General features: G+C 38.8%; 1 protein-coding gene across 1 annotated transcript in view; it reads right to left on the reverse strand.

The window, feature by feature from the left end:
- LOC124619830 (polypeptide N-acetylgalactosaminyltransferase 35A) overlaps positions 1-13,254 on the reverse strand; it is a 165,276-nt gene that overhangs the window by 16,315 nt on the left and 135,707 nt on the right. Inside the window, exon 12 of the mRNA XM_047146438.1 lies at positions 4,459-4,610. Within this exon, the coding sequence (XP_047002394.1) occupies positions 4,459-4,610 (152 nt within the window). The remainder of the gene's footprint in view (positions 1-4,458; positions 4,611-13,254) is intronic.

The raw sequence follows: 13,254 nt of genomic DNA on the forward strand, positions 1-13,254 counted from the left end.
CTCCCTTCCCAACCACTGCTTCCCTTTCATGCCCCTCGACTCTTATAACTGCCATCTGGTTTCTGGAAAAATTGTAAATAGCCTTTCGCCCCCTGTATTTTACCCCTGCCACCTTTAGAATTTGAAAGAGGGTAATCCAGTCAACATTGTCAAAAGCTTCTCTAAGTCTACAAATGCTAGAAACGTAGGTTTTCCTTTCCTTAATCTTTCTTCTAAGATAAGGCATAAGGTCAGTATTGCCTCATGTGTTCCAACATTTCTACGGAATCCAAACTGATCTTTGCCGAGGTCGGCTTCTACCAGTTTTTACATTCGTCTGTACAGAATTCGTGTTAGTATTTTGCAGCTGTGACTTATTAAACTGACAGTTAGGTAATTTTCACATTTGTCAACACCTGCTTTCTTTGGGATTGGAATTATTATATTCTTCTTGAAGTCTGAGGGTATTTCGCCTGTCTCATACATCTTGCTCACCAGATGGTAGAGTTTTGTCATGACTGGCTCTCCCAAGGCCGTCAGTAGTTCTAATGGAATGTTGTCTACTCCCGGGGCCTTGTTTCGACTCAGGTCTTTCAGTGCTCTGTCAAACTCTTCACGCAGTGTCGTATCTCCCATTTCATCTTCATCTACATCGTCTTCCTTTTCCATAATATTGTCCTCAAGTACATTGCCCTTGTATAGACCCTCTATTTACTCCTTCCACCTTTCTGCTTTCCCTTCTTTGCTTAGAACTGGGTTTCCATCTGAGCTCTTGATATTCATACAAGTGGTTCTCTTTTCTCCAAAGGTCTCTTTTAATTTTCCTGTAGGTAGTATCTATCTTTGCCCTCGTGAGATAAGCCTCTACATCCTTACATTTGTCCTCTAGTCATCCCTGCTTAGCAGTTTTGCACTTCCTGTCGATCTCATTTTTGAGACGTTTGTATTCCTTTTTGCCTATTTCATTTACTGCATTTTTATATTTTCTCCTTTCATCAATTAAATTCAATATTTCTTCTGTTACACAAGGATTTCTACTAGTCCTCGTCTTTTTACCTACTTGATCGTCTGCTGCCTTCACTACTTCATCCCTCAGAGCTACCCATTCTTCTTCTACTGTATATCTTTCCCCCATTCCTGTCAATTGTTCCCTTATGCTCTCCCTGAAACTCTGTACAACCTCTGGTTTAGTCAGTTTATCAAGGTCCCATCTCCTTAAATTCCCACCTTTTTGCAGTTTCTTCAGTTTTAATCTACAGTTCATAATCAACAGATTGTCGTCAGAGTCTACATCTGCCCCTGGAAATGTCTTACAATTTAAAACTTGGTTCCTAAATCTCTGTCTTACCATTATATAACCTAACTGATACCTTTTAGTATCTCCAGGGTTCTTACACATATACAACCTTCTTTCATGATTCTTGAACCAAGTGTTAGCTATGATTAATTTATGCTCTGTGCAAAATTCTACCAGATGGCTTTCTCTTTCATTTCTTACCCCCAATCCATATTCACCTACTATGTTTCCTTCTCTCCCTTTTCCTACTCTCGAATTCCAGTCAGCCATGACTTAAACTTTCGTCTCCCTTCACTACTTGAATAATTTCTTGTATCTCATCATACATTTCATCAATTTCATCATCATCTGCACAGCTAGTTGGCATATATATGTAATGTATATATATATATGGAGAAATCTAAATTATATTTTACAACAATGAAATTTATGATATGTATATATTTACAGGATAAAGAATGTGTATTGGAAGCTGGTTCACATTTAGGGCATTTGTATTGTAAAATGTGTAGGATGTATGGAAGTCCCTCCTCAATGGAAGTGAAACGGCGCAATGTAAAAGGGGGTTTTGGTGGTCAAACTGGGCGGCTCCTTAGTGGGAATGATACACAGTCAGTGCCTAGCCGTTGCACGGTACACATCGATAGTGCCAAGTGAGGCAATTGGGGGCAGGTTTGCATGGAATTTTGCCTCAGATGTGGATTTGACTGTTGCTTGGTACTCTCGGCAATAAGGAACGGCTTTAACATGTTAAAAATACGACGTCACGAAGAAATTTTATAGAGCATTCAAACATCAAGAGCAATGAGTACAGTTTAGCTGCACGTCGCTTGCCACCACAACTCCGCCACTGCTCCATAAACTTCATGGATACAGACAAGTATCAGAATAGGGCAGTTAATTTGTGTGAGTGAATTTTAATAATAATCCAAATGCTATAAATCAGTGTTTGGAAGCGTATCTTTTATCCTGATCATGAACTTATGCAGTGTCCCCTCCTAAGTGTTCAGAAAACCGAGTATCCTGTTTGTCAAATGTGCAAGGACTAGCAAGAGTTGAAGTTATTTAGAATGTTGCTAAAGTGCCTTCGGTTTATTGCAAAGTATTGTTTTGGAAAAATTCAGTGCAAGACTGCGTAAATGTTACTGTCTAAAATAGTTGCTTCACAGGTGATGAAAAAGGTACATAAGGTAAACTTATTTGAAACATAATTTAGCCTTGATTACTATTTTTAAGTTAAGTGTTGATCAATTTGCCTTGAAAAGTAAAAACATAAACTATTCCAAGTGAAGCTAAGAATGAACTTTAGTTGAATTAAATTTTGCTACTGAAATAATCATAGGGTTTGTTTAGTGATACTATACCAGTTTAATGGTCCCACCATATTCTTCTCATATTAGAAAGATAATTGGCATATTATTGCTACTAAAGAAATCTGATATATTTCTATAAATGGGAGCATAAACAGTGTGATTGTGGTATTATTTATTTTAATGGTGGTATTTATATGCCAGTGAAGTCAGAAGCCCATCCTGGCCAATATTAGTTCTACACTTCTCGCAGGAACATTTCAGTACTGATCCAAGTAACAATATTGAGTGCAGCTCTTATTAGTGTGAGTTTGGTACAATTTTGCTTTCTAGGATTACTGGTTTGTGCATTATTGGTAACTGCTGCCACCCACAGCTTAGAGTGCCCTGTGTCTGCCTGTAGGCAGTGCTATGCAAAGGGAAATACTAATGAAATTAACTTCAGTAACTAACGTTTAATTTTCTTAAATATATATTTCCAAATTCATGTGCCTACTTGGACTGGCAAGCTTTTATTGTTTGATTCATATATGAATTTTAATACTTTTGTTAACCCCAAAGTTAAAGTCTGTTTAGTTTTCTATTAATTGCAATATCTTCAATATTACAGTCCAATACCTTTGTCCATTAGATACATACGTGGTCAATATTCCCAAATCCCCTCAGAGGGTAACATTAGCTTGTTTCGCAGAGGACTAATGTTATACGTGGCTTTTCCCATGACAGGACTTAAGTTTAGGGTGTTAGGGAAGAATGGCGTATAACGAAGCTAGTGTTATAACTGCCTGCTACTGAAGGTAGTATACATTAGAAACAGTGTGTCTTTCTTTGTTCTAGGACACTAGTGGACTGATCAAAACCAAACATCTCAGAAGGAGGTGACTGTATGGGAGACTATTGCTTCAATTACTCAAGCAAATGATTGGCAGCCAACAGCAAATCTGCAGCTCATGAATAGGGGCAATGCTTTCCTGTGTGCCAGAGAGCAGCTCTCTTGCGACCATTTGTTTATTCATATGTTTTATGTAACTGCTGCATGGCAAACACACATGGCCTATTGGACTGAGATTGGGCCAGGATGTTGGCAGCTTGTACACATACCTAGTCTTCATGTTGTTAAGGTGTCTGAGGTGTCTAGGAGCCTCAATGGCCCCCTCTTATTTATTTGCAAACGCACAAGCTTTCCATTTTAAACCTCTGTGGTAAAGCATGTAGACTCAATGACCAATATTGCCATTGACCTGCATTAAGGGTGGAGTTAGAAGTTGTCCTGTTTCTTTCTCTACTTTATTTTCACCAAAATTCCTTACATCTCTCTCTCTCTCTCTCTCTCTCTCTCTCTCTCTCTCTCTCTCTCTCTCTGTGTGTGTGTGTGTGTGTGTGTGTGTGTGTGTGTGTGATAATTATTTTTTAGGAATCCCATAATTCCTTGCTCCTTATGTATTTATTCTCCTTACTTAAAAAGGAAAATTATACTGAGTACTCCATTTTTAATTTGTACAGATCATCTGAGCAGATTCACCCCTCCCTCTCCCCACTTTTATCTCAACAAAGCACTACATGACGCAGTTCCGCCTTAATCATCAGCCACAAATTCTGCTAGACCAAGCTATCTACTAGACACAGAAAATTAACAGTATTTGGGTAAGGATTCTATAGGGATCCATTTCAGCACATTTTATATTTTTATAGGATGATGAAAGCAGGAAATGTAAATCAGAATGGCAATTCCAGATTCAGATCACAAATGCCTTCAATGAAGGGATGATATATTACCACTTTTGTGATTAAAATATAAATCCTTATCTATTTTATTAAGATGTATTTAAAGTAAGTACCAAACAACTAGCGACATTGATCAAGTATACTTACCAAGTCATTCCCAACGTTACATCCTCAACAAAATCCCAACGCATCAAAGGATCACTGTCGGAACATAATTTCATGACAACAGAAGATCCTAAGGAATTGTTTTCTGCTGCTAGACACATTCCTGCAGCCATGTTATACACTGGTGTGCCACGCTGTAATGAACAATGATAAAAAGCTTTCTGTATTAACTCAGGTACAGTAATTATGAAGCATTAAAATCGACAAAAGAGTGTTACAGTATCAAAGATGCTATATAAAAGCAAATTAAATACACAGATAAGAGCAAGTACTGATTTAAGAAGTATTTGTTGTTTAGTTGTCTCTACCATAAACATTAGCTTCCTCCCCATGGGAAACAAACTGCTGGGCCGAAAAATTACCAGTTCATGACACTGACGTGGGTGTGCCAACTGTAAAACTTGTTAGTTCGCCTAAACAGATCATTCCAAAGGATTTAAATATGCTTAATCTCATGTTAGTAAATTGTCGAAGTGTCTGTAGCAAGGTCTCCGAGTTAATCTCCGAAATAAACAGTAGCAATGCTAATATTGTATTAGGTACTGAAAGCTGGTTGAAACCTGACATAAAAAGCAGTGAAATTTTGAACTCTGATTGGACAATGTTTAGGAAGGATAGGACTGATGCTATGGGAGGTGGTGTGTTCATTGCAGTTAAAAGCTGTTTAAACACAGTTGAGATTGATACTGCATCGAACTGTGAAATAGTCTGGATAAAGCTGTCAATCAGACAAGGATTGACCATTGTATTAGGATGTTTTTATAGACCACCAGCATCCGCAACAAACATCGCAGAACGTTTCAGGGAAAGTCTTGATTACATTGGAAGTAAATATCCAAATTATTCATTAGTTATAGGTGGAGACTTTAATCTATCATCCATTGACTGGGAAAATTACACGTTTATCACAGGGGGCAGAAGCAAAGATTCGTGTGAAGTTATTCTAGGAGCGCTCTCAATATACAACCTTGAGCAATTGGTTAGAAAACCAACTCGAGGTGGGAACATATTAGATATCTTGGCGACAAACAGACCTGATCTTTTTGAGGAAGTTAATCTAGAAGAAGGTATTAGTGACCATAAAGTCGTTGTGGCTTCTGTGTCAGTGGAAGTTGCAAGAAGATCAAAGAAACAGCATAGAGTTTTCTTGTTTGGGAAAGCAAATAAAAGTGTCACTAATGAATATCTTCATAGTCAGCTCCAAGCATTCACCGCGGGACACAAAAGAGATTGAGCATCTTTGGTCAGAATTTAAAGGTACTGTTCACCATGTGCCACAGAAATATGTGCCTAGCAAAAGTATAGGGGAGGGAAAGGATCCACCTTGGTACAACAAACATGTTAGGAAGTTGCTGAGAAAGCAGAGAATTTTCCACAGTCATTTTAAACGTAGTCACTGCCCCACTGACAAACAGAAATTATGCGAAATGAAAGCAGCTGTCAGAAGGACAATGAGACACTCTTAACGAATTTGAAAGCAATATTTTATCTGCAGATTCTAAAAGTAACCCCAACAAATTTTGGTCGTATGTAAAATCTATGAACACTGCAAATAATTCAATACCTTCTCTTGCTGACAGTGCGGGTAATGTAACTGATGATGATAAACCGAAGGCCGAAATTCTAAATCTAGCTTTCAAAAACTTGTTTACAATAGAGGACTGCAGCACCATTCCCCCTTTCAATTATCGAACAAACGAAATGATGACTGACATAGTATTTAGTGTATCTGGGATTGTAAAACAGTTAAGATCCTTAGACGCCAGAAAGGCATCTGGCCCAGGCGGTATCCACATAAGGTTTTATACTGACTATGCTACAAATATAGCACTGTTCTTATCAGTCATCTATCAGAGATCATTGGAACAGCGGAAAGTTCCACAGGACTGGAAGAAGGCCCAGGTCATAGCAATCTATAAAAAGGGTACAAAATCGGATGCACATAATTACCGGCCAATTTCACTGACATCAATTTGTTGTAGAATCATGGAACATATTTTGTGTTCAGACATAATGACCTTTCTAGACTCTGAGAAGCTCATCTGCAGAAACCAGCATGGTTTTAGGAAACAGCAGTCATGCAAGACACAGCTGGCCCTCTTTGTGCAAGATATACAACAGGCTCTAGATACCGGCTTCCAGGTTGATGCCATATTTCTTGACTTTCGAAAGGCGTTCGACTCAGTTCCGCACTGTCGCTTGCTACAAAAGTGCGCACTTACGGTGTATCGAGTGACATATGTGGTCCTCTGCTTTTTACGATTTACATAAATGATCTGGTTGATGGTATTGACAGCAGCCTTACACTGTCTGCCGATGATGCTGTAGTCCACACGAAAGTAGTATCACACGAAAGCTGTGAACATATCAATGAGGATTTGCAGAAAATAAATGTGTGGTGTAATAACAGGCAGTTATCTCTCATTGTTAGTAAGTGTAACCTACTGCGTATAACAAGGCGAAAATCCCCATTAATGTATGAGTACAAAATAAATGATCAGTCTTTGGAAGTGGTAAATCAGTTAAGTATCTGGGTGTGACTATTCGAAATGATCTCAGATGGAATGATCAGATTACACAAGTAACGGGTAAGGCGAACATTAGATTGTGGTTTATTGGTAGAATCCTGAAGCGATGTAGTCCTTTAACAAAGGAAATAGCTTACAATACGTTAGTTTGGCCAGTCTTAGAGTATTGTTTGTCTGTGTGGGACCCTTACCAGTTGGGTCCGATTCAAGAAATTGAGAAGGTCCAAAGAAGAGCGGCAAGATTGGTGACTGGTACATTTAGCCATCGCGAGAGCGTTACAAATCTCATAGAAAGTTTAAAGTGGGACACACTTGCAGATAGATGGCATGCTAAACAGAAGGGGCTGCTCACTAAATTCCGAAATCAATCTTCACCGAGGATGTAGAGCATATATTATTACCACCAACTTTCAAATCGTGTAATGATCATCATTCAAAGATAAGGAAAATAAGAGCTCGTACTGAGGCATTCAGACAGTCGTTTTTCCCTCGTGCGATCCGAGTGGAACAGAAGGGGGGGAATATGACTTTGGCGTGAATTGTGCCCTCCGCCACACACCGCTTGGTGGCTAGCTGATTATATATGTAGATGTAGATAAATTACCTGATATTATCACATGCACTACAAATACAGGACACATTTTCAATAAATTTTCACATGAAATAATAATGAAACAAGATGTAGCTCTGACTGCACCGTGTGACTGTCACAGTGAACTTACTGAAGTATGCTGGTACAGTTTTAGGTCATTAACACTGATTTCTGGTCTTCATAAAGCAATATTATAAACAGATTAATAAATTATGCAAACTGTAATACATTAATGTAATTTATTGCTTTGTAAATTTTGGAAGTAAGTAAAATAGAACAGAATGTTACACCCTTAAAGAGTGACAAACCTTTTGCTCTTCCTCACTAAAAATATGAATGTATCCAAGTCAGGCATAAAAAATATACAGAGCTGAAAAAGTATCTTTTATCTTCTATTATGAGAGCAAGGAAGTAAAAGAATACTAAATATAATGCATTGCGGAGCCAGACAAGTTCAGAAAAATGGTGCAGTGTGAGCACTGTATTCATTTTTGTTTGCACTATACAGGTTTGCGTGCGCACTCTTTATGAATATCAATGAATTTTGTGACTGTATCTTACAAAAATATACAATCACTACAATCAAGAGCTGTTTATTTCACTCTGTAGTTATCTGGAAGAGGTATCAAAATCAAGGGCTGTGTTCTTTAGGGAGCAATATTCTCAGTTATCGTCTGCTGCTATGTTTATGTGAGCTGTCAAAGAGTTCAAACTCTTCCCCACAGTGGGTCTCTGTGTGCAGTGCGACATTCCAAGAATGTTGCAGAGGATGATAATTTCTTGGCAATTATGGACATTCTTGTCAAGCTCTTCTCTAGTGCCAACTAGCCTCAACTGTTATCACGGTTCTTTTCTGTGTTTATTAGTTAATAAATGTTATTCGTTGCTGCTACACTGGAGTTCATATTTCATAAAATTGGCAGAGTACCTTGAACTCGCAGTTATAGTTTTTGAATGTTTTTAACATCTAGGTGTGCCCAGTTCTCTTCTCATTTGCTGTTAGTTAAGTAAAGAACTAGCTTAATTCAAATTTCATAACTTTTAGTTTTATGTCATGATGTATATTTTAGAGATTTTTCTTCCCTATCAAAATTAAAAGCTAGGAATAAGTACAGAGTACATAGATCAGAAGTATATGGAGCTATGAGGTAAATCAGATAATTGTTGTTGACAACTGGCAGGAAAGAAAGGTTGCAGAGATTCCATGACTGGCTGTAAGGGAAATCCCCTAATAAGTGCGCGTGCGCACACACACACACACACACACACACACACACACACACACACACAAATGTTCAGTATCAGGTGTCACATATTATTTCTTGTCGTGCCTATTCACTACTGTGGGTGCCAGAGCTGGTTCCCAGTCTCCGTGAGCTTTTGTACAGCCTAGAAATTATAAGTGCATCTTTCCGTAATCCTTCTCACTAGATTGTAGTCAGGGGTCTACTATACTGTCTTCAGGGCTAGTGACTTTCCCATTATGGAAAATGTTTTTCCAGCAACTTTTGTAAATAAAATTCTGAAAGTCCTGGCAGGAAGCAGTATTTTGAAAAGAAATGCTGTTAGTGAGAGAAAAAAAGGGGCAACAAGAGTATTTGCATTCCACTCCAAAGGTTGATTAATTGAAAGGCCTAAATGTTGTAACAGCTTATCTCACTAGGGGTAAGATAGATACTGCCTACAGGAAAATCAAAGAGGCCTTTGGAGAAAAGAGAGCCACTTGTATGAATATCAAGAGCTCAGATGGAAACCCAGTTCTACGCAAAGAAGGGAAAGCAGAAAGGTGGAAGGAGTATATAGAGGGTCTATACAAGGGCAATGTATTTGAGGACAATATTATGGAAATGGAAGAGGATGTAGATGAAGATGAAATGGGAGATACGATACTGCGTGAAGAGTTTGACAGAGCACGGAAAGACCTGAGTCGAAACAAGGCCCGGGAGTAGACAACATTCCATTCGAACTACTGACGGCATTGGGAGAGTCAGTCCTGACAAAACTCTACCATCTGGTGAGCAAGATGTATGAGACAGGCGAAATACCCTCAGACTTCAAGAAGAATATAATAATTCCAATCCCAAAGAAAGCAGGTGTTGACAGATGTGAAAATTACCGAACTATCAGTTTAATAAGTCACAGCTGCAAAATACTAATGCAAATTCTTTACAGACGAATGTAAAAACTGATAGAAGCCAGTTTAATAAGTCACAGCTGCAAAATACTAACGCAAATTCTTTACAGACGAATGGAAAAACTGGTAGAAGCCGACCTCGGCAAAGATCAGTTTGGATTCCGCAGAAATGTTGGAACACGTGAGGCAATACTGACCCTACGACTTATCTTAGAAAATAGAGTAAGGAAAGGCAAACCTACATTTCTAGCATTTGTGAACTTAGAGAAAGACTGGAATACTCTCTTTCAAATTCTAAAGGTGGCAGGGATAAAATACAGGGAGCGAAAGGCTATTTACAATTTGTACAGAAACCAGATGGCAGTTATGAGAGTCGAGGGGCATGAAAGGGAAGCGGTGGTTGGGAAGGGAGTGAGACAGGGTTCTAGCCTGTCCCCGATGTTATTCAATCTGTAATTGAGCCAGTAAAGGAAACAAAAGAAAAATTCGGAGTAGGTATTAAAGTCCATGGAAAAGAAATAAAAACGTTGAGGTTCGCCGATGACATTGTAATTCTGTCAGAGACTGCAAAGGACTTGGAAGAGCAGTTGAACGGAATGGACAGTGTCTTGAAAGGAGGATACAAGATGAACATCAACATAAGCAAAACGAGGATAATGGAATGTAGTCGAATTAAGTCGGGTGATGCTGAGGGAATTAGATTAGGAAATGAGACACTTAAAGTAGTAGAGGAGTTTTGCTATTTGGGGAGCAAAATAACTGATGATGGTTGAAGTAGAGAGGATATAAAATGTAGACTGGCAATGGCAAGAAAAGCGTTTCTGAAGAAGAGGAAATTGTTAACATCGAGTATAGATTTAAGTGTCAGGAAGTCGTTTCTGGAAGTATTTGTATGGAGTGTAGCCATGTATGGAAGTGAAACATGGACGATAAATAGTTTGGACATGGAGAGAATAGAAGCTTTCGAAATGTGGTGCTACAGAAGAATGCTGAAGATTAGATGGGCAGATCATGTTAGTAATGAGGAGGTATTGAACAGAATTGGGGAGAAGAGGAGTTTGTGGCACAACTTGACAAGAAGAAGGGACCGGTTGGTAGGACATGTTCTGAGGCATCAAGGGATCACAAATTTAGCATTGGAGGGCAGCGTAGAGGGTAAAAATCGTAGAGGGAGACCAAGAGATGAATACACTAAGCAGATTCAGAAGGATGTAGGTTGCAGTAAGTACTGGGAGATGAAAAGCTTGCACAGGATAGAGTAGCATGGAGAGCTGCATCAAACCAGTCTCAGGACTGAAGACAACAACAACAACAACAACAACAACAACAACAACATGTTGCAACAATGTCATGGAGCTCAGGAAATCTAAAATGTTGTTCACCAGCCCTCACAATGGTCAGAGGTGAACTGTAGGGCCTGTGGAGTGGATCGAATGACTGAAGATTGTAGAGTGTGTCAAGTTGGAAGCAAATGATCGGCAATAATCAATCAAATTGTTCTGTCAAACTGGAAAGCTTTGAAAAAGTTTGCAAGTGCATTCCCACGCATAGCCTTGAAATTCTGCTTAATCTACCTTTTTTAGGTGAGTGTTGTGGTTTTAGTGAGTCTTCACCTACTCTGTGTGGGTTAAATCAAAGAGAATGATTTGCTAACAACCAACCAACACAGATTCAGAAAATATCATTCTTGTGAAACTCAACTAACTACTCCTTCTCATTCAGTAATGAGTGCTATTGACAGGGAATGTCAAATTGATTCCATATTTTTAGATTTCCAGAAGACTTCTTACACCATTCCTCATAAGCGATTTCTGTTCAAACTGCGTGCTTACGGAGTATCGTCTCAGTTTAACGACTGGGTTCGCAGTTTCCTGCCAGAAAGGTCTGGGAAAGTCATCAAGTAAAATGGAAGTAATATCTGGTGTTCCCCAAGAATGTGTTACAGGCCCTCTGCTGTTCCTGATCTACATAAACGATTCAGGAGACAATCTGAGCAGTCCTCTTAGATTGTTTGCAGATGATGCTGTCATTTATCGTCTTATAAAGTCATCAGATGATAAAGAGAAATTGCAAAACAATATAGACTAGACGTCTGTACAGTGCAAAAATTAGATATCGACTCTAAATAATGAATTACTAAAAGGAGTCCGCTAAATTTCAGTTACAGCATACAACACACAAATCTAAAGGCTGTAAATTCATCTAAATACTAAGGGACTACAAGTATGAATAACTTAAATTGGAATGTCACAAAGATAATGTTGAGGGGAAAGCAAACCAAAGACTGTGATTTGTTGACAGAATGTTCTTCCTATTAAGGAGACTGCTTACACTATGCTCGTCCACTCTCTTCTAGAGATTGCTGTGCAGTTTGGGACCTGCATCACCTACAATTGATGGAGGACACTGGGAAATTTCAAAGACAAGCAGCTCATTTTGTATTGTCATGAAACTGAGGAGAGAGTGCCATGGATATGATATGTGAAATGGCGTGGCAATCATTGAAGCAAAGGCGATTTTTGTTGCAGCAGGATCTCCTTGTGAAATTTCAATCACCAACTTTGTCCTCATAGTGTGAAAATATTTTGTTGGCACCCACCTACATATGGAGGAATCATCATCTATAAAATAAGAGAAATCAGAGCTTGCACAGAAAGATTTAAGTGTTCATTTTTCCCACGTGCTGTTCAAGAGTGGAACAGCAGAGAGAAATAGCTGAAGGTGGTTTGGTGAACCTTCTGCCATACTCCTAATTTGGTAACACATCTAGATGTAGATGTACAAGAGGCACAACATGGAGCCATCAACTTTCAGAAGCTGGTGTTTAATGAATGACAAGGTCTAATGCAAGACAATAAATACCATTTCTTTCTGAGGAAACTTGAAATGTAACATTTCTGTGTCTCTCTTTCCTTTTTTACTTTCAGCTGTTACCCTGTTTTATTTATGTTTGAGATTATTGGTAGTAGTTACTAGTATCAGCTGAGAACGATGTAGTGACTGGAGTATTCGTTTTCCAAGAAGTTTCTGAAAGCAGCCAGATAGCTATGTGGCATTTATCAAAGGTACAGGAATAATGATAATGTAATGCTGTCTTGAAAGTGAAACTAAAGCTGACTGATTTAATTGTGTAGCAGTGAATGAGATTAATCTGGGTCTGCAGATAAAAGTTTCCCAGTTTATCCCTGGTGCAACATGTCTTGCAATCCGCCTCTTGTGCCACATGTCACTAACAATGAGTGGATTCTGGCTGTGGTCCTGAGTGGGACTTCATGTGACACCATGGAAGCTCTGAGAATGAGGCGAAAGGAACATTTCAAGTCGCTTGCAGAATAAACCGTCAAGGCCAGGATTTTTGGCTAAGTATCTGGACGTTATTAGAGACACTTTGAGTAAAGTTCACAGTGTCCAATTAACATACAATGACTATTTGGCATGACTGGAATAGCCTGCTATGTTTATTAAGACAAAATGTTGGTGCCTTGAGAACTGATAGAGGTTCAAGCAAATGTATCAAATGAAGT

This window comes from Schistocerca americana, chromosome 6 (assembly GCF_021461395.2).
Source record: "Schistocerca americana isolate TAMUIC-IGC-003095 chromosome 6, iqSchAmer2.1, whole genome shotgun sequence".
Classification (NCBI taxonomy): domain Eukaryota; kingdom Metazoa; phylum Arthropoda; class Insecta; order Orthoptera; family Acrididae; genus Schistocerca; species Schistocerca americana.